The sequence below is a fragment of the Westerdykella ornata genome, assembly GCF_010094085.1.
Source record: "Westerdykella ornata strain CBS 379.55 unplaced genomic scaffold EI97scaffold_3, whole genome shotgun sequence".
Classification (NCBI taxonomy): domain Eukaryota; kingdom Fungi; phylum Ascomycota; class Dothideomycetes; order Pleosporales; family Sporormiaceae; genus Westerdykella; species Westerdykella ornata.
Window position 1 is genome coordinate 1,715,668 of NW_022986853.1, and position 20,622 is coordinate 1,736,289.

Below are 20,622 nucleotides of genomic sequence, written 5' to 3' on the forward strand. Positions count from 1 at the left end.
TTCAACTGAGACAGCGTGCCAGAGTGGTTAATGGGTATGACTCGAATTCTCCTCAGATATCATATGGCTTCGGTCGCACAGGTTCGAATCCTGTCGCTGTCGTTTTGTTTTTTGCGTAGTCGTCCTTTTTGTCTCTTCGCTTTGGGATAAAATTATTTGTTCCGTTTCTGGACTACTATGGCGAACTCGTCATTATTGAACTACCTTTTTGCCACGACGCGCTCTAGAAACTAAGAATATCTCGCGAGTAAAAGGGAGTGTTAGCTAAACTTAGCTTGGCTGTGCCAACTGGAGGATATTCATATGGCCCCGAGTGCGAAAGTTGTAATCGCACCGTTAACGTTGAAATAAGCTCTCGCCGGAGGGCTGTGGTGTGATGGACGTGGAAGGTACGATCCACGGGGAAGGTGCGGCTGGTCGGAAAGCAACATTGAAATGACGAGTCGAGCATGCAGGCATGCCCATGGATCGTGCTGTGGTCTAATTCCGACAACTCGGAATGCCGTCGTCATACGTCTTATCGTACATCTCTTTGTACATGATGACACAGAACAGAAGAGAAGTTCGTTTCCCCAATTACCGCTCGTCTCTACCTCATGCGGCGCTGCCCGCGTCGCAAGCTCCTCAGCGGCTGCTTATTGAGGGGCTTCCTTTGTGTATAAGGACACCGTACGCCTTGTCGTCCTCCCATTCTGCGGCCCAGCGAGCTTGACCAGCACTTTGTTCATAACCAACGCTCAACTGTGGCCGTCACTATCTCTGCTCCCCATCTTCCTCCCCCTTACTCTCCTGCGGTTTATGCGGCCGTCCTGCATACAGCATATACCCCTTCTCTTCAATCGTTCCCACCTTGTCATCTTCCGCCCTTCCTTTCCCAAATGAACCCGTCTCAAGCTGGCCCGGCAAGGATATCGGCCGATTGCCACGGAATCGCTTGCGCATGTCGATTTGTCCCTTTTTGCACTCTGCGTAGCCCTTCTGGAGCTGTTGACATTGGGTCGGGAGCGTGTATTTGAGGGGAGGACGGAGGCAGTCGCCGGGCTTGTTGCGCTCGACCTAGGAGATGGGTGTGAGCGGTTCGTGTATGCTGGGGTCGCTGAGGGAGGAATTACCATTATGCAGTCCGAATTCTGGAGGCAGAAGGCTAACGCCGCGCCTGTGAATTCCGTTAGTACGATTATATCATACACAGTGCGTATGAAAACGACTCTATTGGATGTACCCACGGATATCTTTGCACGACTGAGGCATCTTGAAGAGGCTTTCAATCGAGAATAGGCCGTTGCTACCGATTCATTGACTTCCGTCCAACTTGGTAAACTGGAGCCCGTAGAATGCCAACACCTTCGACATGACGCCCATGCCGCGGGACCAATCGGCAAAATCTCGGCATTGACCGCCTTCACATGTCAATCCAGGGCCATTAACGTCACCGTTCTCCCCCTGTCAACATTCCCACAGCGCCATGCCTCCTCCTCTTCATCCGACTCCGCATTCCCCTGACGGTACAATACACTGCGGACTTTCCGCTGTGGAAGATATGTCCGCCTGGAGGATACCACCGTGAGCTTCATACCGCCCGGAATCCTCCTCGAAATCCCTAATCCCACCATGGCAGTCCATATCCCATTTATCTCGCGCCTTCATTTCTGCGAGTACTTCGCCCTTGTCCTCTCCTTTGCGTTGGTAGCGCTCGAGTCACTCATATCCGTCATAACGCTCGCGCTTCCTACACCGATCATCAGCTTTTGTTACCGCATCACCCGACGTCTGTTCAATCAACTTTCCTCGCCTACGGCGCGTCGCAATCGCGAGAGGAAAAAGGGAGTGTGGTCCGCCATTGCGAATGCTTCGGATTTCACTGAGCTATGCGAGCTATATGGATACTATGTCGAAGAGCATATTGTGCAGACAAAGGATGGATATTTGCTGGGACTACACAGGCTCGCGTGGCGAAGAGGCGAGGAGGGCGTGAAAGTAAACACCGCCAATGTGAAGACAGGCATCAGGAAAAAGGTGGTGTATCTCCATCATGGGCTCATGATGAATAGCGAAGTCTGGGTATGCCTTAGCGAAAGGGATAGGTGCTTACCTTTTGCCCTGGTGGAAAGGGGTTACGATGTCTGGGTGAGTACTTCGCCGGACCGCCTTGCTTGACAAGTGCTGACCACCGCCAGCTCGGGAATAACAGAGGGAACAAGTACTCCAAAAAGTGTGTTCATGCTGCGCCTACGTCGACCGCATTCTGGAACTTCAGCATGGATCAGTTCGCGTTCCACGACATTCCGGACTCCATCGAATACATTCTGAGCACCACGCATCAGCCTTCCCTGTCATACATCGGATTTTCTCAAGGAACAGCACAGGCATTCGCGACCCTATCGATCCATCCCAATCTCAATGACAAAATTGACGTCTTCATCGCCCTTGCTCCAGCCATGTCTCCGAAAGGCCTTACGTCGGCGGTTGTTGATGCTCTCGTAAAAGCTTCCCCCGATGTGCTCTTCCTTGCCTTTGGCCGCCGGGCAATTCTTGGATCCGCTACAATGTGGCAGTCGATATTGTATCCGCCAATCTTCGTCCGCTTGATCGATTCCTCACTCAGATTCCTCTTCGGATGGACTGGGAGGAATATAACCCCAGACCAGAAGCTTGCAGCCTATCCGCATCTGTACTCGTTCACGTCCACCAAGAGCGTTGTCCACTGGTTTCAGATCATTAGAAACGGGGTGTTTCAAATGTATGACGACGAGGCACCCAATCCAATCGTATCGAACAGGTCGAAGTACTACAAGGTCGCGAAGTTCCCTACAAAGAATATCAGGACCCCGATTGTCCTTGTCTACGGCGGTTCAGACAGCCTCGTCGATATCAAAGTCATGCTGGCAGAGCTGCCCAGGCATACAATTGCAAAAGAGATCGCACATTACGAGCATCTGGATTTCCTCTGGGCTTCATCGATTGATGAGCTTGTCTTCCCACATGTGTTTGATGCACTTGATGAATATGCTGATCCTGGGCGTGACCTCGAGTCACGGAAAGAAACGCATTTCAAAACGCCGGTTCGTCATCTCGCTCGTCTGCCAGACTCTGGCGCTCTTCCTGGCCCTAGGGACGGGGACGATGCCGGGGACGAAAGCTCGTCCGCTCCCACCTGTTTTTAGGCATCGGAGACTGAGCCCGACCAGTCACCGGCACGTTTCTCACGATCAGCACCATCTTGGTGTGCCGCACCCTCTCTCGAAGTCGGAACAGCGCTCAAGATTTCCTCATACAGCCACTTCGTATGCAGCTGCTGTAGCACAGGACGACCAAAGCGATGCACCTTCTCAAGGGTCCGCGAAGTTTCCACCAGCTGCAGCGAGAGTGCCAATATTTACCAAAGAGAGCTCGCCCCCAGCGTCCCAAATCACCGAGCCCTCACAGGCATCTACCTCCCGACCGGCGGCGTGGTGGAGCTCCGATGAAGTCACCGGGCAAGAGAATAGTGACCGCAACACCCAAGTCACACTCGAGCAAGCTACTACTGAAGCGACTGTGGAGAGCCACGAGAGCTTCGACAGTCAACCCAACGACGAGTCGCATATTCATCAGCAAGACAAAGTCAGCCTAGGCGACGGTAGGTCTACAAGTGGTGCTGCTGAACGCAGTGTCATGGCGGATGGTAGTAGCGCAAGTGGAATGGACGGAGAGATGGTAGTGGAGAAGGTCCGGGTAAAGGGCAGGCGCAAAGGATAGATAGTACTTAGAAGAATAAACACCTGATTCTAAAATAATGTTTCAAAGAGCTAGAGGAAATGTGTCTTCAATGGATCAACGTCTGAGTTGTTTCCCATCATCTAATCCCCCGAGTTTCTCGCGCAATAGTGGTTGGCCGGACCTCGGCCGGATCCGGCCTTACATAATACACTTAGGGTGAAGGGCTGCCACATTATTAATCCGGGGGATTTCTCGGAACCGCGTCGAGCCGGTTCCGACCTCCGGAATTCACAATCACTGTGCTTACAAGTTCGAGTTTGACAAAGCAGGCGCGTCCCAAAAAGGGGTTTGCGATGCTTTCCGCAGCGATGTTAGGGGATCATGGCTAGATCTTTGCTGATGATGGGGCTGCTTGTGGGCGTATTCCTTGCCCTTGGCATGCAATATTTGAAGCCTGTCCAATTGCCGATTCCATCAGCAGACGAAACAGGAAACGCATCATTCATTGGCAGTTTTCCGCGTAACGAATTCGCCGAGATGCTGAGAAATTGCTGGAAAGGTGCCAGGCAGGCTATCCGGGCAACTGGAGCATATAAAACTGGGCGGGTCGCTGCTGCTTCACATCAACAGACACCTGCTACAGCTTCCTCCGCACTTTTCTCCACGAAGAATCCCACAGCGACATCTACAGCCAAACCGTTCTCGACATCCTCATCCACAATGGCTTCCACGAAGACTTTCCTCGATGCCATCAAAGAGCGCCGCACCATCTATGCCCTTAACAAGGAGATCCCCATCTCCGAAGCCGAGATTCAGGACATCGTAAAGCAAGTCGTGCTGCACGTCCCGTCGTCCTTCAATTCCCAGTCTGCGCGCCTCGTTGTCCTGCTCAATGAGGAGCACGAGCGGTTTTGGGACTTCACCCTCGAGGTGCTGAAGACCATTGTACCTGAAGACCAACTCCCTAGCACGGAGGCGAGGATTAGTGGATTCAGGGGAGGATATGGCACTGTAAGTGTTTTCCTTCCATTTCTTTGGTTAGGGTTTTAGCACCGTTCGATGGCGTCAGCCCCCTCGTGGCGGGCGCCCCACCAGTTCTCCACCATCCCACGGGAATGTGCTGCTTCCTTGGGAAAACATGTGCCTTTCACCAATTCCGACTTATCTCCACCAAGTCAAACATTCCACTAACAAAAACCCCCTTAGGTCCTCTTCTTCGAAGACCCGGAGCCCGTCCAAGCCCTCGAAAAGGCCTTCCCCGTCTACGCCCACCATTTTCCCGTCTGGTCCGAGCACACGTCCGCCATGCACCAGTTCGCCCTGTGGACTGCACTGGAAGCCGCCGGCCTCGGCGCCAACCTCCAACACTACAACCCCATCATCGACCGCAAGGCGCAGGAGCACTGGAACGTGCCTTTGGAGTGGAAGTTGAGGGCGCAGTTGGTGTTTGGTGGCAAGGCGGGGGAGCCGGGACCCAAGGAGTTCAAGCCTATTGAGCAGAGGCTGTTTGTGCATGGTGCGAAGCAGTAGAGGAGGATGTTATTAATTTTTGGGATGGGAAAGTGTTGGAATGATGTTATGAGGTTTTGATATCCTAGGTCTGTAAGACCTGAGTAGCATGCATTAGACGAATACACAAGGGATTTACAGGGTTCACTACGGTGCGCATCGTTCAACGGTGTTTTTGTGTAGTGAGGACTCACAACTGCCCCACTGCAGCTCGCAGGGTGAATGTCCATGTGTACTAAAGAAAGTGGTAAGGGCGGGGATTATCTTACTGAGGTTGATGCCGGTATAGTCATCTGTGTTGTAAACATGGACGAATGTCATATTGCGTCGCAACGAATTCGAAGCCGATGCAATCTAAAGTAACCCTGAATGCTTCACTGGTTGATCTGTCCGGCCGCCTTATGGGAAAGCGCATTCGAATGAACATATGAATCACCCGCATTCGGGTCTGGTAGCACATGAGGAACCCTTAATTGAAATCGAGAAGACAAACGACCGGAAAGAGAAGAATTCCCCGTCCTGCAGCTGGTAATGCATATGGCAGTAAACAATTCTCCTCGGCTTTTCCCCGCGAAAGCTTGTCACATGCGCCCGACTCGGTTGCCCCTTGGCGACGTCATAAATAAATTGTGGAGGCGGCACGACATTAGGGGCATCCCCACAGAGAAATGGTCGCATGCAGGTACGGAGTCCCCTCTTGAGAGTGACGGCGCTTAGGAGAACTTTGATGTTTGTTGGTGTTTCGGTCAGCAGAATTGTGCTACTCCATCCAGCGTGTCTTTGAAGTCATAGCGTTGAAGGTGAGAAGGTGACTTCGGCGCGTACAGCGTGATACTGGTGGTAACTAATATATAAACACCTCGATGTATATACGTGACTGAGGGTTAGTGTGTGCTAGCAGTGACACTTCACTGTTAGTGTTACCCCGAATTTTCGGAAAATGCATCGCAATCTCCTGCCCCCGGCCAACGAAACAGCCGACTTCAACGTTGACAGGGGATATAGATTTACCTCCGGATGTAGGACCACACACGAGTAACCAGCAACGTCACACAACTCAACGTGGCGTAACTCAGTTACAGAACCGAACAGTATATCCTCCTGAGTGGCCGAAATGAAGGCTTTTGTGATACCCTGAGCCTGGTAAAGTTGCATGCTCGCCACAGATGCCATGCCCCATTGGGAATGCAATATCCGGATTGTCATGATTTCCAAAGGCTCTTTAAGGAATTGGCAGGAGGTTTATTATGCGGCACCGTTCTCTTGTGGTACACTGACCAAGGATCAGCACTGCAACTAAAATACGCCGTAGGGGTAATAAGCATGATATGGATGATCTTAGTGCAAGTCAGTTCATATAAGAACAGCCCCGCGACCCTCCAGTACCGCTTTCGTCCGCATTCGCCTCCAGTTTGAAATTCACACTCGTTTGATCCCCGTCCCGAACCCCAGACTCTCGTTCAAGATGAAGACCGCCGTCGCTTGCACCCTCCTGCTCCTCGGATCCCTTGGGGCCACCCAATCGATTACAGACCTCCCACTCTGCTCGATTCAGTGCGTTGCCAGCGCCGTGACGGGCGTCGGTTGCGGTCTCACCGACTATGCCTGCTCTTGCCAGAAGTCTGATCAACTGACACCCACCGTCACCGCCTGCGTCAAGAAGGCCTGTCCGTCCCCCGCCGACCAGGCGAAGGTCATTACTGTCCTGGAAGGCATCTGCGCTGCTGCCGGCTTCCCTATCAAAGTTCCTCCGCCCCAGCCGGAGACATCTCAGCAACCCCAGCAGCCCCAGCCATCCGAGACTCCTAAGAAGGGTGAAACGCCCGCGAGCTCCCACGCCCCTACGATCCAGACGTCTGGTAAGTCCCTGCGGTGCATGATCGGTATGAAGATCCACTGAACGTCAACAAGTCCCGGCTGAGACTCCCCTCCCCACTGGATCTTGCGTCGTAAAGACCATCACCAAGACGGTCACCAAGGGCAAGCCTGAGCCTACTCCCTCTGCTCCCTACCCCACTGGCCCCGTTGGCACTGGTACCCCTATCGTTCCCTCCAGCCCTGCCGTCAACCTCCCGCCTGAATTCACCGGTGCTGCGTCTGCAGTGAAGGTGCCTGCTGGTGTTGCTGGCTTCGTGGGCCTGGTTGCTTACTTCTTGTAAGCGGTTATTTGATACCCTGTGTATATTGGGCGATGGTGTATTTGGAAATCTGGTTTGAACGTGTAATGTCTGTTTTATAATGTGTGTGGACTGGTGTGGCATAACCACACCTGGGAATGCATATTCACTTGTTGTATATTTGACGGGTCGTTCGGATCATGGATAATGCCCGCTTCTTTTGTTCCGTGTCTTTGCCATCTGCCTGCGCAATTTTTCCTAGCGTACTTTGTCTTCTAGGTGGTCGATGTTGCTGTCATACGTATCGATCAAAGCTTGTTTGACGATGTCAGGCCCAAAGGGAAGAAAACCCCTGAAGTGTCTAGTAGAGCGTACCTATAGCTAGCATAGTAGCCGCGTAGGTCAGCATATCACTGCGAGTCGTAAAGTCGTTTCTTCAAGGAAGCAAGACATTCCTTTATAATGTAAGTGGTTGTACTAAGAAGTCGGAAACAGAGATCCCCTGGTCCCTAATCAAAAGACCATATGGTGGTTTAGATGGATTTACGGAGGTGAAGTCGAAACCACTGAGGAAGAAGGTGCATGCTAAGATTGTAGATACTGTAAGCTTGGCTAGACCGCGTTAAGGTAATAGTGACTAGGGTAACGAGGATCGCCTTTGGGCTGGTGGAGCGAGACTAGGATCCTTCCGACGTGAGATTAGGGGGAGACCCACTTTGTTCTCAGTCCGCCTTAAGAACACACTCGGGCCTTCGTCCTTGAGATCCCCTCCAAACAGTACTCCCTCCCTTCTCTCCGTTTTTGCAATCACGGTCGCTACAGCATCATTCAGAGCTCTTTCCGCTCCAGTCATTCGTTATCACGCAAGAAACACGGCCTAACCGACTATTCATCTTTTGTGAAACCCGAAAATGCGTCAATCAATCGCACTTCTTTCAGTCTGCGCTTCAGCAGTCCTCGCACAGGCTGCCGACCAAAATCAATTCAAATTCTTCTTCCCCAGCGGCAGTGACGGCGTGCAGCCAGTCGCCAATGTCGAAATAGTTGATCCCGCAACCACTGTTGCCCAAATCGCCTGCCCAACCGGCGTTGATTCCACCGAATGCGGATGGGGCATGGGGCTGGAATACACCGTCATCTCAACCACGATCTACAAGGCGACTATGAAGGAAGAAGGCCGGTTTACCATGAGCTTCAGCTGCAATCATGACACTGCGAAATCCGAGGTTTCATGCGGAGTCACTCAAACCGGCGAGCAGTACACAGGGGCCACGGAGCTCGTGCTTGCTGGGTCCGACATCGCGTTTGCCACTGCTTCGATTACTGGCACCACCACCACCAAGAATGGGCAAGAAAATATGCCCACGGGAACGGCTTCTACGGGTGCCGGGGCTTCTACTTCGGGTGCTGGGACTTCTGCTTCGGGTGCTCAGGCTTCTGGCTCGAAAACGACTGGGCCAGCAGCGCCTGGGAACACTGGAGCTGCGTACAAGCCAGGCTTTGAGCGCTTAGCTTTGGTGACGCTGGCTGGTGCTGCTGTTTTGAATGTTTTGTGAAGTGGGATGCATTTGAAATGCGAGAGCTCGAGGTCCATATGTACTGCAAAGCAGTGTAGGCGAGAAGCCGTATTGGTAATGGATAATCTGGACTCTGAAGAGTCTCTATGCCCCGAATGCGATCCATCGGCTTAATCCTTAATTATCTAATATTCTCTCGAATTGATGTGGTGAAAAGAACGGTCTTCGAGAGAAACCTGCATCTATGATTTCGGTTTCGGCTCCGCCTCGCCGCGACCTCGTTTCGTGCTTGTTCCCAGAGCACTCGCTTGGAGATGTTCCCACTACATCCGTCTTCTTGACCTCCTCCAGTGCGTTGTGTCTCACGCAGTCTTTCTCGCGGAGCTGTAGCAGCCACTCCCATGATCTGAATTCAGCAGCAACCGCTTGACCGCGGACGATGAAAATGAATATCCGCTCTCTGGGGATCCCTTCCGCATCCGCCCCTTCGACAACGACGTCTAAGAGCTCGGGTTCCACGATGAAGAACTTGACTTGCGCGGTTGGGATATGAGGCCTGATTTCATGAACGCGAAACGCACAGGGTTAGACCCGCTAAAAATATCTCCAGCATTGACGACCCAGAAGACCATTGGGCACATAAGGATGCCGTATCTCCCCGTTTGATGAAGGGGTGAGACGGAAGAATGAAAGCAGCCTTCTTGAGTTCTTCCTACTCAGAGCGCTCAGTGAAGTGACGTTTTAAAATGAGCCCCATTTTAGCTTGAGGGGCATCTGGGTTTATTCTACGACATGGGAAAGGGGACGGTGACGGACGTATATATGCGTTGCCAGTCCGTATTAGATATTCATAGGGCGACTCCCACAACCTGACTGACCCCCCGAAGCTTCAGTGCACGATCTCTGTCCCACAAGGTTAGCGGGCCTGAAAACACAGGGATACATGGTAATTTCAACTATCATCTATTCCAGTGACCTGATAATTACACGCTTACTTCGAACGGAAAACTAGCATACGACTGGAACCCGTTGCATATTGGTCCGGACACCGTGAGAACTGCAGTATTTCCGGACCTAATCTTAACGGGCAGATGCACCTTGGGTATTGGCGTCAGACATGTTATTGACGGGGAAGCATGGGGACGTGAGCAAATTTGGAAGTGCGACATGTAGGCTGAGCAAGCCGGTATCTTCAGCATTGAGCGAGAAAATTGGAACCGATATGTGGCGTCGGAAGAACAAGGTTCGCTTCAAGGTGATGTCAAGTGGGGATGTAGATGGCAAAGAGAATGTTGCGGTCACCGGCGTGTTGTCCTAAAACATGACGAAGTCAGATTATGAGGGATTTCGCCAGATGTCACTATATAGTAAAGCGGTGTAGCAGTGAATCTGGCGGTGTAGATACTCCCACGAGTACTGAACTATACATTCTGCTCGATCTGATATTAAAAAGGAAGTTGCACCTACTTTGAACGTTCTCCATCATTCTCTTCTAAGATTGTTATTCTAAATTCTCCATTTGGCAAGTTGAACTAATATACATAGGGGCAAATCGGGTATTATTGCGGTCTTTCAATAACTCCCGAGTCCTCGCTTTTCTTGTTTCCGTCCGTGCAGGGTCTGAGGATATTTCTTCCCTCGGCAGATCGCATCGTTCATCTGGTACAGTGAACTACTCTTGCTCTTCTCAATTGACCAGTTCACTTATTCCCGATCTTGGATGATGTGGTTCCTCGCTTGCTTCTGTTGACCGACTGTAACTCACTCTGGCGTCCATTGCAGACCCGAAGGCAACCACCATATAACATCGAGCACAGCGTCGTGCATTTTGGATCCATTTTCAATCCTCGGCTCCAATGGCTGCTCTCCAAACTCCAAGATCCACAATCCCCATTCGCAGGCCTGGAGTATGACTTCCCGTGTATCGCGAGGAATGCTTTTTTCCCGGGGTCCAGCTGGGTCTTCTAAGACTGAATGTAGATAATGCAAAAAGAGCAGTTTTTCCTGGCAGGTTACCAAACTCTCGGTATCATTTTCGAAATCCTGCGGGTCCTCGAGGTCTTCGATGAACTGGTCTTGCGCTGCGTTAGGGTTGACGCGTTTACGGATTATGGAACATCCGCGGAGTAGTCGGTTGCGATCGGATCCACTTCCGGGCCGTGGGAGTTCGTCCTTTATTACAGCCTCTATAAGAACCCATGCTGCTGTAAGTGCTGCAGCATTACTGCGGCGGTCGGCCGCGCGGTTGTTCCACTTGTTCACGACCATCTCATACTGCGAGAGAGCCCGTCGTCGTTGGGCCGGAGTGCGATTATTCTGGAAATCATTCGCGTATCCTTCAAACTTGCGCTTCTTCGCAGGCGAGAACAGTTTGCCCCTGGTGAATGGCTCGTCCAAGGCCTCATAGCGCGACTTGTAATGGACCCTCAATCCTTCAACAGCGGCATTCTCCGGCTCTTTGATGCGGTCGCCCAATAGCCTCTCTTGCCGTGCAAGATTTTGTAATATCTCTGTTTCTAATTCGTCCAGTTTTGGTCTTGAATTGTGGGAGATATAAAGCATCCGTTGAACGAGACGGACGAGACCAAGGCTATATATCTCCGGTATCCGGGTCCATGGGTTCTTAAGGGGCATACCGGTGGCTCGCTGATGGAAATTGATTTCTTCCTCACTGTTCAGTCCATTACGCTCCCACCTGTCATTTGCTTTCTGGAACCCCCGCACCACCTCCTTGTGCAATTTAGTTTCGCATGAAACCATCAGCTCGAGAGCGATTACTCCAAGCGAGAAAACATCGGATCTGACGTCTGCACGCTTCGTAATAAGAGAGTATCCAGGCACATCGGTGCGCATAGCCTTTTCCTGATAGCAAGTCAGCACGGCGAAGAAGAATACAGGGAAATCCCTACAGGCCCATTGTATCCTGATGTTCCACCTATGAAACTTTCTCCCTCAACCCAAGTGAAATCGAAATCTGCCAGGAGAGGTTTCCGATAGAACGGGTATTCAGGGTCGTTGTCGCCCACAAAGACATTAGCTGGATTGAGATCGCCATGCACAAGTGGTCTCCACTCGGCTCTCCTTGCCAAACTTGGATGGGGTTCATCGGCTGTGTGTGCCGCTTCGGCAACTTCATCTCCTGCTCCCTCCCCTGGTTCGTTCCCCTCTCCATCATTCGTACCGGTCTTTGCGACTGACTTGTTACAGACGCCTTTATGCAATGCCTGCATGCCCGCAATTAGCTCCTTCAGAATATACCAGATGTGATGCTCCGGAATAGGCTCTTCATTGGATCCTTGCGCCTCTATAAAGCCCCTCAAGTCACCAGAGGTGCAATAAGCGGTATAAAGATAGTGGCTTCTATATCCCTCATCTCGTGGATCCTTGTCTTGATTGATTTTATAATCGCGTATGCGGCGACTGTGGCCAGAATAGGGCAGTAAATGCGTGCAGTTCGTCTTCGAGATAAGTTCGTATGTCGCTATTTCATTCTCAAATTTCGCTCTCCATTCATCTTCGGTAGTGTTCCAGGATTTGACGGCAATATGGTCCTTTATATATCCACCTCGATCGATCTGGACGAACAACCAGACGCTCCGACATGGAGTTCCATATGGAGTCTTCGTCGCCTTGAGATCCGAAGACTGATAAATGGTGCGAGCAAAGCGCCACTTGCCGCGATTCCGCTTTACAGCCACTTGTTTCGCGATATGTCTTCGTTGGCCTCTGGTGGGGGAGATAAAAGCACCGTCCGGATTATAACGAGCAAGAGTGTGTGACAGCTCGCCCCCAAGGCTCGAGCTACGAGGCCACGCGTCACTTTGTCGCTGCTCTGATGGCGGTTCTCGTGGTTGCACTTGTGTCTGCGCATCGAGCTGTACTGCGGACTGTAGTGTTGGCTGTATCGATGGCTGCTCTACGCGCTGCGGAAGTTGCGGAGCCACATGCTGCATTATTTGCTCTATTGCTAGCGGCACTATTTGCTGTACCGCCGGCCCCACAATCCGCTGTACTATATCCGGTCCTAACTGCGGCAAGATTTCTTCTCTGAAGACCCGTACTAGCTCTATCATTGGGATTTGAGTTTCCGGTGATTCCCCTTGGGCTTCAGCTGCTTCCGGCGCTCGAGCGGGAGCCTGAACCGGTACTTGAGCTGGTGGTTGGGCTGCTCCTTGCGTGGGAGCTTGAGCTGGAGGCTGGGCTGCTCCTTGCGTGGGATCTGGAGCTGGTGGCGGTGCAGCGGACACCGTACTCGCCGGCCGGGACGGAGGACCTTGGTTCTGAGTTACTTGCACAGATGGTGAAGGTCTTGCTACAGGGTCAATTGGAGGACGACGATGGCGATCTGCTTTCGCTTTTCGAAGCCAATACCCGGATCGACCGCTCCATAATTCTGGAACATTGGCCCCGGTAGGACGATCCCCGACCAAAGCTAGATACAGCAGCATTAGTTTAGGGCTTCTTCGCTAGCGGTTCAATGATACTCACTTCCCGAAAGACCTCTCCCTCGGCGAGTAACACGCCGGTCGGGATTTCGTAGATGTTGCATGAAATTGATGAAGGCATAACGATCTACGTCGTTTCGGGGGTTGTCATATAAGTTCTGGTCAGTAGCATCGATGTAAAAGTACTGCAGTGGGGCAGTATTCGTGGCCGCCATAATGGCAGAATGCGCACTATTGCGGGATTGGAGACGGCACTGACGTGGGACACAGTAGAGAATTCCGGGCGGGCAGCTTATCTGCTCTTACAACCGGCGTTCAATTTACACAGGGGAGTGAAGTTGTTACCAAGGCCTTTGTCGTGTATTCCCTTTGTTTGGCGTTTGTACCGCGCTGAAGGAAAGGTCTTCTTTGTCCACGCCGGAAATGGACGGTGATGTACCCCAAGCCAGTTAGTCCGCATAGGAAACCGGTTGTTCTCCACCGTCGAGAGATACAAACTGTGCAATCGTGCCATTCAACTCTGTTTAGTTGGGTGATATTTCCGACAAATGAGAGTTCCTTTGTCAGTTATGAATGGCTGAGCTTTGGCGCCTTTGCAGGTAAACCGTCCGAGAGACTAGCATCGTTCCCGTTTGTTAAACTTAGAAAGCAGTAGAACAGTTCAAGACGTCTCGTGGTGTAAGAATATCTTTCTTCGTGTGTGTGTTTGTGGCTCGGTCTCACGGCGTGGTCCCGTGGATTTTTCGCAAACCGCGACTCTCTACCACACTAGACGCGGCAAATGTGTCACCCAACAACGGGCACTGCACGAATCACCGAATGTGAGGCACTTCGTCGAACCATTTGTCCTGGATGTAGTAGAGGAGACAGGGTGCTTTGTGCCTCGAATCGCAATAGAACGCCCTAGCCGCATATATCTGACTGCTGGCAGTTAGCGAGGCTAGAGAGATTTGAAGCTTGTAGTCTCACCAATGGTCATGTTCCATCTTAGGCTGCATGAGAAAGTAGCCTATACCAACGCTATTTGGAGTCCCTTCCTTCGCGTCAGACATTGCCGGCCAGTATTCTTGAGGTGCAACACTAACCTAGGAGTGCTTGCGCTTTTTCCTTATCAACTGTACAGGTCATTCCAGGCCACGGTTTCGGCCTGCCACTCGTAGCTCTGGTGAAAATCCTGTCTGAGACGTCGTTAATGCAAGGGAGAAAAAGTAGCCCCCGTTCGGTTTATGAGCATGAGCATTCATTTTGCAGTAGCCCCAAGCTATGCCAGATGACCTTGAGAGCTTCGGAAGTCCCTTCACTGGCATCGGAGGTTGCCAATCCTTTACCCTACATTTGCGACCCTCGCTGCATGCCCATAAGCAGTGAGGAGAGTAAGAAGCTGTGCCTCTTGAAATTGACAACTACGGCATATCCATGGATATGTGGTTACTAACTGAGCGGACAGGGTCGCCAATAAGTCAAGCGCCCATCATCCATGCAACACCGCGAGTCGTATAGCACGGGATGCTTGAGGATGCGTTCGTATTTCTGATATGGAGGCGGGACAGGTTCGGGAAGGCTAGAAGGGTTAGAACGTAGTTACCTCCCTTCTTAAAGCTCAATCGGAACCTTGGAACTTGGTCTTCGGCTGGGCGGCGCTATGGAATGCTTCTCCGAGCCCGTAACATAGTCCACCAAAAAAGGAAGAGGACAAAAAAACATCGAAAGAACTCCCGACTATCCATATGTACATATGCACAAAGGTGTGGTGGAAAAGGAAACAGGGCCGGGGGTGAGTTCCCGTCGATCTCGCTTATTTCAGCCCTATGAATTTATCGATAAAGGCGTTCTCGGCAAGTGGTCCGTGCCCGAATTTTCCGTAACTCAACTTCGCGCAACAGGCTCGAAGTACCTACGCTTTGCCCTGTAATCCGGCCGCATTACCGCACAAAGCCCGTCGCGTCCTCTAAACGGTTACCCAGATATCTCAAGATGATACGCAAACAAGCCCGCGAGCGCCGCGACTACCTCTACGTATGTCATCCTCCGTTCTCCGCCGTATCCGCACATCGCCGCTGTGAAACAAGTCGCCTTCAGCGCTGTTCAATTGCTTACACATAAACAGAGAAGAGCCCTCACCCTCCGCGATGCCGAACTCGCCGCCAAACGCGCCGCTCTCAAAGCCAGTCTCGCCTCCGGGAAACCTCTAGATCCGCACATCGCCAACGACGAGCATCTGAAGAAGGATTTCAAGTACGACGAGACACGGGCGGACAGAACGGTGGAGGAAGAGCTGGGCTTGGATGACGAGTATGCGCAGTTGAGCGGCGTAGTGGATCCGAGGATCCTGGTGACGACCAGTCGCGACCCGAGCAGCAGGCTTGGAACCTTTGCGAAGGAGATCAGGTTGCTTCTACCCACCAGTATCAGGTTGAACAGAGGAAATTTGGTGCTGCAGAATCTGGTGTCGAGTGCTTTGGCTTCGGGTCTGTCAGATATTGTTCTTCTACACGAACACAGAGGGTAAGATAGCGACATCTCAGAGGGTCTTTGCTTTAACAGGCTGACTATTTTCTAGTACACCAACCGCAATGACGATCTCGCATTTTCCCCACGGACCGACCGCCTCCTTTTCCCTCCACAATGTTGTACTGCGAGCAGATATCCGTAAGTACTCGTCAAGATGTCGTGAAACTTTCCGCTGAAGCTGACACGCCCTTATAGCCAACAGTGCTCGTGGCACAGTCTCCGAATCCTACCCCCATCTAATCTTCGAAGGGTTTACCACAAAGCTAGGCAAGCGCGTCGTCCAGATTCTAAAGCACCTATTCCCGCCTCGGGAACCCACCGCGAAGTTGGGCAACAGGGTTGTCACCTTCAAGAATATCGAAGACTCGATTGAAGTCCGGCACCATGTGTTCGTCAAGACGGGTTACCAAAGCGTGGAACTTGCGGAGGTAGGCCCTAGGCTGACGATGCGGTTGTTCGAGATTAGGTCGGGTACGCTGGATAATAAGGACGGCGACATAGAATGGCATTTGAACCAGTTTACCCGCACGAGCAAAAAGAAGGATTATCTTTGAGAGACAAGAGGCATGGGTTAGGTCGCTGGGAAGGATCAAGCATGGTGTCAAGGCGTTGGAATTTGCATGGATCATTACATTTTGCCTGGAACCCGGGGGGTATCAAGTTTACACTGGTCGCTAGCTGCATTTGGTTGAGCGCACAACACAGGCGCAAAGCCTTCGAAGACCTCAACAGAATCGACCTGCGTTTGCGCTATAGCGAGTGATGACTGCGTCCTCTTCTTCTCTTCTGGCCTGCCGCGTCCCCAGGTTCGGTGACCTAGCGGTGATTTTCTCCGGGTGTTGAGTGCGCTTGATGGGAGGCGGCTTCCTCGCTGTACGAACTCGGCTTCGGTGATGAATAACGGCGTCCTTCAGTCCGCCTCCATAGCCTCCGCATTTGCACGTCCACCTTCCTGTGCACCCGCCCTGCTTGTCGATGCTTTCAGAGCGCTCTTCGCTTTGGCCGTCCTCCTCTCGCCCTCCCACCGCTCACCTGCATCCCTCTCTTCAGCCTCCTCCAACAAGCTCCCTTCAATCCTCAGAAAACCTCTACCCCCCTTCGCCTCGAACCGCGCATCCCAATCTCTTATCCGTAACCTGATCGCCCTCTCCACCGGCCTCCCTTCCTTATCCATCCAGTACCCCTCGCCCCCAACGCCCGAACCCTGCCCACCCGTCATCGAAAACGCACCGCCCGCAGACGAATCGCACCACGACCAATCCCTCGGCATGTGGTTCCGCAGCACAGAAATCGAAAACGCATTCAGATACGACAGCGTAATATGCGTAGCCGTCTGCGTCGTGAGGTGCGCCTCGACCCAGGCGTTTTTGCGCGGCCGGAACACGAGCAAGGTAGCCGTCGCCCAGACGAAGGGGGCCGAGTATTCGTCCACGACTTTGAGCAGGAGAGGCTTCTCTTGCTCTTCTTCTCCATCTTCTCCCTCGGACTCAGAGATGCCGCTTTCCGCGTCCGCCGCCGCGCGTTTTGAAGCTCGCTGTGATGTTTTGCGTGATGCGGAGGGTTTGGGATGCTGAGGCTGTGGAGTGGGAGGCTCGTCGCTCAGTTCGATGTCTTGCCATGCGAGCACGATTCCGCCGGCGGGAGGGTAGTATGTGAGGAGGAGGGGCGAGAAGAAGGATGCGCAGAGGGCTGGGAGCGGGTTCGAGAGGCTTGCTGGCGGCAGCGAGATCCATTGGGAGATGCGCTCGAGGCGGAAGAGCGAGTCCGCGTCGCTGTCTGATATTGGTGCCATTTCTGGGCTATTTCCTTGTAATAGCTGTGTGCTCTTGTGGATTGCGGAGGTGAATCTTAAGAAGCGCTCCGAAAATATTGTCGGTCTTAGATCTTCCGGCGCCGAAGTCACGTGGCAGATACTCTCAGCATCCCATCGCGGGGGGGAACTCAAAACCTCATTGTTCCTGCTCACAGAGACAAGGATGATAAATAAAATATAGCTCTATCATGAAGTGCCTCCCGAAACAAGGGGGGCATAGCCACTCGTGCCTCCAATTGGTGTCCATCAAAAAGTTCACAAAACCTTCCATCTCATCCTCAATATATCCCAGTAATTGGCCTCAATTTCCAAAAGCTCGTGCCACATACATGATTCTGGGTCAACAGCTCATCCATGGGTTGATCGACTTAGGTCAGACCGAAGCCAGTATTGGTATGCTCCTTGACTTTGCAGGAATACCTAAGTAGCCGCTCCAGAAATGCCTTGAATAACTCATCTCGACGGTTATGAGGCCCGACCAGCGAGAGCTTGGAGGATCGGCTAATATCGTGGCCGGGATTTATTCGCAGCCTTCTCACGCTCCATCTTCGTCAATGTCCGTTGCAACGATTTTCTGACGTCTGTGTTCTTGAATGTGTCAAGATCGTAGTAGTTCGGCGCAATGTCCTGATCCAAGTCAGTGAATGAGAGAAAGTGAGCTAAGGAGGGCACTTACCAGAAGCCACTCTGGCTTGACACTAGTCACCGTCCGGATGTAGTTCTTCGTAGTGAGCACAAACTCATTGTACACAACCCACTCGCTGTCTTCAGCAAGCACTGTGCTGGGATGAAGCAATACATTCTGGTCGTCCTTCACGGTAACATAGGACTTGCCGCTGCCGTCGCGCTTCGCAACTTGCATGAAGAAGCCGGCGACTAGGGCCCTCCGAATGTTTTCATAGTACTTCTTGTTTTCGAAAGGAGTGGACATCAGCTCAATCTCATTCCGTTCCATGATGCGTTTGAGCTGCAGACGAACATTGTCCGCTTGCTGTAAAGCCCGGTACGAGACAAAGTGGTCGTGGCACCACTGCTTGGGGTTCTCTTGTGCAGCGTCCGATTTGAAGGCATGATAGACATTCAGCATTGTAAGGTGGTCGCCTTGAGGGTGCGCAAATAGATCCTTCATCTCGTCTGCCCGCTTCCTGTTGTTTGCAGGGCGAACAAAGATCTGGGGGACGGAAAGCAAGGCGGTAAGGGACAGAATCTCGTTGGAACAGTAGAACTCGGGCGATGTAATGAGCATGACAGCTAGAGCCGGATCCAACGGGAACTCGGATGCCAGTTTTCCTAGAGGAGTCAGATCGCCCTCATCGTCCAAACAAGCAAGGTAGTTGAGCTCTTCCAAAGCACGCATCAAGGTTTCCGGGGCCGGTGGATCCATCAAGTCGAAGTGCACCAAGTCATCAATCCCCAGCTTCTTTAGCTCCAGAACAGTGCTTGCTAGGTTCGATCGTAACACCTCAGGGTATGTTTGCTCAATGAGCTCTTTCTTGAAGGCGGCCTCGGTGTACAGGCGGAAACACTTTCCAGGACGTGTACGACCAGCACGACCAGCTCTCTGCTGAGCAGACGCCTTCGATATGGGAGAGACCAGGAGCGACTCTACTCTTATTCGGGGATTATAAACCTTCTGCTTGCTGAATCCCGGATCAACTACATATACGATTCCGTCGATGGTAAGCGAAGTCTCGGCGATATTGGTGGAAACAATGCATTTGCGACCAGGGCGACCACCCGGTGTGGCAGGTGGTGGGGCCGGAGTGAAAATCTTCTGCTGCTGTGCTGGAGGAAGTGTGCCATACAGCGGGTAGACGACCATAGGGCCGGCACCTCCTTCTCGTTGCAGCTCTTGTGCCTCCAAATTGATTTTCCGGCATGCATCTTCAATTTCTTCTTCGCCAGTCAAGAAAAGCAGGATATCACCCTCGGGCTCGGTCGCATGAATTTGCAGCACCGTCCTGAGAGCTGCCTCGACGTAGTCCCGTTCGGGAGCTGGGGTATAAAATATCTCTACCGGGTGAGTACGCCCGGGGACGGCGAGGAGGGGCGCATCGTGGAAGTATTTCTGGAACTTGGTGGCATCGAGGGTAGCAGACATGATGATGAGCTTCAGGTCCTTCCTCCGCAGCACGACCTCTTTCAGCAAGCCCATCAAAATGTCCGTTGCAAGGGTGCGCTCGTGAGCTTCGTCGAGTATAATGGTGCTGTATCGGGTCAAGTCATGGTCGTTCATGGCCTCGCGCAGCAACATTCCGTCCGTCATGTACTTCAGGATGGTATTCGGACTAGTCTTGTCCTCGAAACGGATGCTGTAACCCACTTCCTCTCCCAGGTTCACGTCCATCTCCTCGGCGACACGCTGCGCAACGGACATGGCTGCGACTCGACGGGGCTGTGTACAAGCCACCATCTTGCCGTTTAGGTGTGGAAGATCATCGAACAGAACGAATTGCGGGATCTGAGTGGTCTTTCCGGAACCAGTCTCACCGACGAAGACGAGGATCTGCGACTGCTGATAGAGGCTTAAGAACTCGTCTCTTGACACGGATTAGCATTGATACTGGGTGAGGCTATAGGATTAGCTTACCTTTGTTGGTGCACGGGCAGGTCTCTCCGCTGCTTCAAGATGCTCATATACCTACTCGAGAGCGGCCTGCCAGTGAAAGGGTTGAGAGGACCATCCTCGGCCTCTCGCGCCTGTTTTGAGGTGGTTGCATGGCGCTTGAAGGAAGCCAGGCGATCTGTATGCCTAGGTTCTTCGTTCCAATGTGCGAGATATGGATTGGACTCCATGGGTGTGCCGCCGTTGCTGTTATTGTTGTTGTCGCTCCCGTTGAGCTCCGTCTTAACGCGTTTGGATCGGGGGCCACTGCCGTCAGACTCGTCGTAGTCAGCTCGTTTGGCCATCATATTTCCAAAGTAAATATGTATCAGTCACTGTAGCCTTCCCGCTGCAAACGCTCTTCGGAAGTCCGCCAGAAAAAGTTGGGAGCGCCGGCGGCGGCGAA

At 52.3% G+C, this 20,622-nt stretch overlaps 10 protein-coding genes and 1 non-coding gene across 11 annotated transcripts; 6 read left to right on the plus strand and 5 right to left on the minus strand.

The window, feature by feature from the left end:
• Positions 1-9: 9 nt before the first annotated feature.
• EI97DRAFT_t22 lies at positions 10-102 on the plus strand. Its single transcript has one exon. It is a non-coding gene; the product is annotated as a tRNA-Ser (tRNA).
• A 651-nt stretch (positions 103-753) lies between these two features.
• EI97DRAFT_371459 (uncharacterized protein) lies at positions 754-1,251 on the minus strand (the record flags this gene model as incomplete). Its single annotated transcript, XM_033795289.1, has 3 exons — positions 754-1,056; positions 1,113-1,156; positions 1,227-1,251. 3 exons carry the CDS (start codon positions 1,249-1,251, stop codon positions 754-756), a joined length of 372 nt encoding a protein of 123 aa, XP_033657334.1.
• Positions 1,252-1,611: 360 nt separating this feature from the next.
• EI97DRAFT_370697 (lysosomal acid lipase/cholesteryl ester hydrolase precursor) lies at positions 1,612-3,164 on the plus strand (the record flags this gene model as incomplete). The annotated part of the gene is made up of 2 exons (XM_033795244.1): positions 1,612-2,127; positions 2,178-3,164. 2 exons carry the CDS (start codon positions 1,612-1,614, stop codon positions 3,162-3,164), a joined length of 1,503 nt encoding a protein of 500 aa, XP_033657335.1.
• An 872-nt stretch (positions 3,165-4,036) lies between these two features.
• Positions 4,037-5,355, plus strand: EI97DRAFT_430812 (Nitroreductase). Its single transcript, XM_033797779.1, has 2 exons — positions 4,037-4,710; positions 4,906-5,355. Exons 1-2 carry the CDS (start codon positions 4,420-4,422, stop codon positions 5,227-5,229), a joined length of 615 nt encoding a protein of 204 aa, XP_033657336.1. The 5' UTR covers positions 4,037-4,419; the 3' UTR covers positions 5,230-5,355.
• Positions 5,356-6,620: 1,265 nt separating this feature from the next.
• EI97DRAFT_499162 (uncharacterized protein) lies at positions 6,621-7,450 on the plus strand. Its single transcript, XM_033802592.1, has 2 exons — positions 6,621-7,067; positions 7,120-7,450. Exons 1-2 carry the CDS (start codon positions 6,674-6,676, stop codon positions 7,365-7,367), a joined length of 642 nt encoding a protein of 213 aa, XP_033657337.1. The 5' UTR covers positions 6,621-6,673; the 3' UTR covers positions 7,368-7,450.
• Positions 7,451-8,068: 618 nt separating this feature from the next.
• Positions 8,069-9,051, plus strand: EI97DRAFT_430814 (uncharacterized protein). The gene has a single exon (XM_033797780.1). It carries the CDS (start codon positions 8,237-8,239, stop codon positions 8,879-8,881), a length of 645 nt encoding a protein of 214 aa, XP_033657338.1. The 5' UTR covers positions 8,069-8,236; the 3' UTR covers positions 8,882-9,051.
• A 1,414-nt stretch (positions 9,052-10,465) lies between these two features.
• Positions 10,466-13,940, minus strand: EI97DRAFT_187430 (kinase-like protein). Its single transcript, XM_033793564.1, has 3 exons — positions 13,331-13,940; positions 11,752-13,274; positions 10,466-11,704 (listed from the first exon to the last, which is right to left on the minus strand). Exons 1-3 carry the CDS (start codon positions 13,500-13,502, stop codon positions 10,604-10,606), a joined length of 2,796 nt encoding a protein of 931 aa, XP_033657339.1. The 5' UTR covers positions 13,503-13,940; the 3' UTR covers positions 10,466-10,603.
• A 159-nt stretch (positions 13,941-14,099) lies between these two features.
• EI97DRAFT_455998 (uncharacterized protein) lies at positions 14,100-14,339 on the minus strand (the record flags this gene model as incomplete). The annotated part of the gene is made up of 2 exons (XM_033800689.1): positions 14,100-14,208; positions 14,257-14,339. The coding sequence occupies 2 exons, from the start codon at positions 14,337-14,339 to the stop codon at positions 14,100-14,102; spliced, it is 192 nt and encodes a 63-aa protein (XP_033657340.1).
• An 831-nt stretch (positions 14,340-15,170) lies between these two features.
• EI97DRAFT_464982 (Brix-domain-containing protein) lies at positions 15,171-16,558 on the plus strand. Its single transcript, XM_033801450.1, has 4 exons — positions 15,171-15,303; positions 15,395-15,792; positions 15,848-15,936; positions 15,994-16,558. The coding sequence occupies exons 1-4, from the start codon at positions 15,262-15,264 to the stop codon at positions 16,350-16,352; spliced, it is 888 nt and encodes a 295-aa protein (XP_033657341.1). The 5' UTR covers positions 15,171-15,261; the 3' UTR covers positions 16,353-16,558.
• Positions 16,399-17,638, minus strand: EI97DRAFT_430817 (uncharacterized protein). Its single transcript, XM_033797781.1, has one exon. The coding sequence runs from the start codon at positions 17,588-17,590 to the stop codon at positions 16,709-16,711; it is 882 nt and encodes a 293-aa protein (XP_033657342.1). The 5' UTR covers positions 17,591-17,638; the 3' UTR covers positions 16,399-16,708.
• A 119-nt stretch (positions 17,639-17,757) lies between these two features.
• On the minus strand, positions 17,758-20,585 carry EI97DRAFT_499166 (P-loop containing nucleoside triphosphate hydrolase protein). Its single transcript, XM_033802593.1, has 3 exons — positions 20,202-20,585; positions 18,288-20,151; positions 17,758-18,238 (listed from the first exon to the last, which is right to left on the minus strand). The coding sequence occupies exons 1-3, from the start codon at positions 20,522-20,524 to the stop codon at positions 18,113-18,115; spliced, it is 2,313 nt and encodes a 770-aa protein (XP_033657343.1). The 5' UTR covers positions 20,525-20,585; the 3' UTR covers positions 17,758-18,112.
• Positions 20,586-20,622: the final 37 nt, after the last annotated feature.

What these genes read in the sequence shown, in the direction of transcription:
- EI97DRAFT_430812 (XM_033797779.1), top strand. Translation starts at nt 4,420, where the DNA reads ATGGCTTCCACGAAGACTTTCCTCGATGCCATCAAAGAGCGCCGCACC. An exon ending in TCAGGGGAGGATATGGCACT is followed by an intron (nt 4,711 to 4,905) that starts GTAAGTGTTTTC and finishes AAACCCCCTTAG; the next exon opens with GTCCTCTTCTTCGAAGACCC.
- EI97DRAFT_499162 (XM_033802592.1), top strand. Translation starts at nt 6,674, where the DNA reads ATGAAGACCGCCGTCGCTTGCACCCTCCTGCTCCTCGGATCCCTTGGG. An exon ending in CCCTACGATCCAGACGTCTG is followed by an intron (nt 7,068 to 7,119) that starts GTAAGTCCCTGC and finishes AACGTCAACAAG; the next exon opens with TCCCGGCTGAGACTCCCCTC.
- EI97DRAFT_430814 (XM_033797780.1), top strand. Translation starts at nt 8,237, where the DNA reads ATGCGTCAATCAATCGCACTTCTTTCAGTCTGCGCTTCAGCAGTCCTC.
- EI97DRAFT_187430 (XM_033793564.1), bottom strand. Translation starts at nt 13,502, where the DNA reads ATGGCGGCCACGAATACTGCCCCACTGCAGTACTTTTACATCGATGCT. An exon ending in AGGGAGAGGTCTTTCGGGAA is followed by an intron (nt 13,275 to 13,330) that starts GTGAGTATCATT and finishes TGCTGTATCTAG; the next exon opens with CTTTGGTCGGGGATCGTCCT. An exon ending in CATCAGGATACAATGGGCCT is followed by an intron (nt 11,705 to 11,751) that starts GTAGGGATTTCC and finishes ACTTGCTATCAG; the next exon opens with GAAAAGGCTATGCGCACCGA.
- EI97DRAFT_464982 (XM_033801450.1), top strand. Translation starts at nt 15,262, where the DNA reads ATGATACGCAAACAAGCCCGCGAGCGCCGCGACTACCTCTAC. An exon ending in CTTCTACACGAACACAGAGG is followed by an intron (nt 15,793 to 15,847) that starts GTAAGATAGCGA and finishes ACTATTTTCTAG; the next exon opens with TACACCAACCGCAATGACGA. An exon ending in TGTACTGCGAGCAGATATCC is followed by an intron (nt 15,937 to 15,993) that starts GTAAGTACTCGT and finishes ACGCCCTTATAG; the next exon opens with CCAACAGTGCTCGTGGCACA.
- EI97DRAFT_430817 (XM_033797781.1), bottom strand. Translation starts at nt 17,590, where the DNA reads ATGGCACCAATATCAGACAGCGACGCGGACTCGCTCTTCCGCCTCGAG.
- EI97DRAFT_499166 (XM_033802593.1), bottom strand. Translation starts at nt 20,524, where the DNA reads ATGATGGCCAAACGAGCTGACTACGACGAGTCTGACGGCAGTGGCCCC. An exon ending in CTGCCCGTGCACCAACAAAG is followed by an intron (nt 20,152 to 20,201) that starts GTAAGCTAATCC and finishes ATCCGTGTCAAG; the next exon opens with AGACGAGTTCTTAAGCCTCT. An exon ending in TCAAGCCAGAGTGGCTTCTG is followed by an intron (nt 18,239 to 18,287) that starts GTAAGTGCCCTC and finishes GACTTGGATCAG; the next exon opens with GACATTGCGCCGAACTACTA.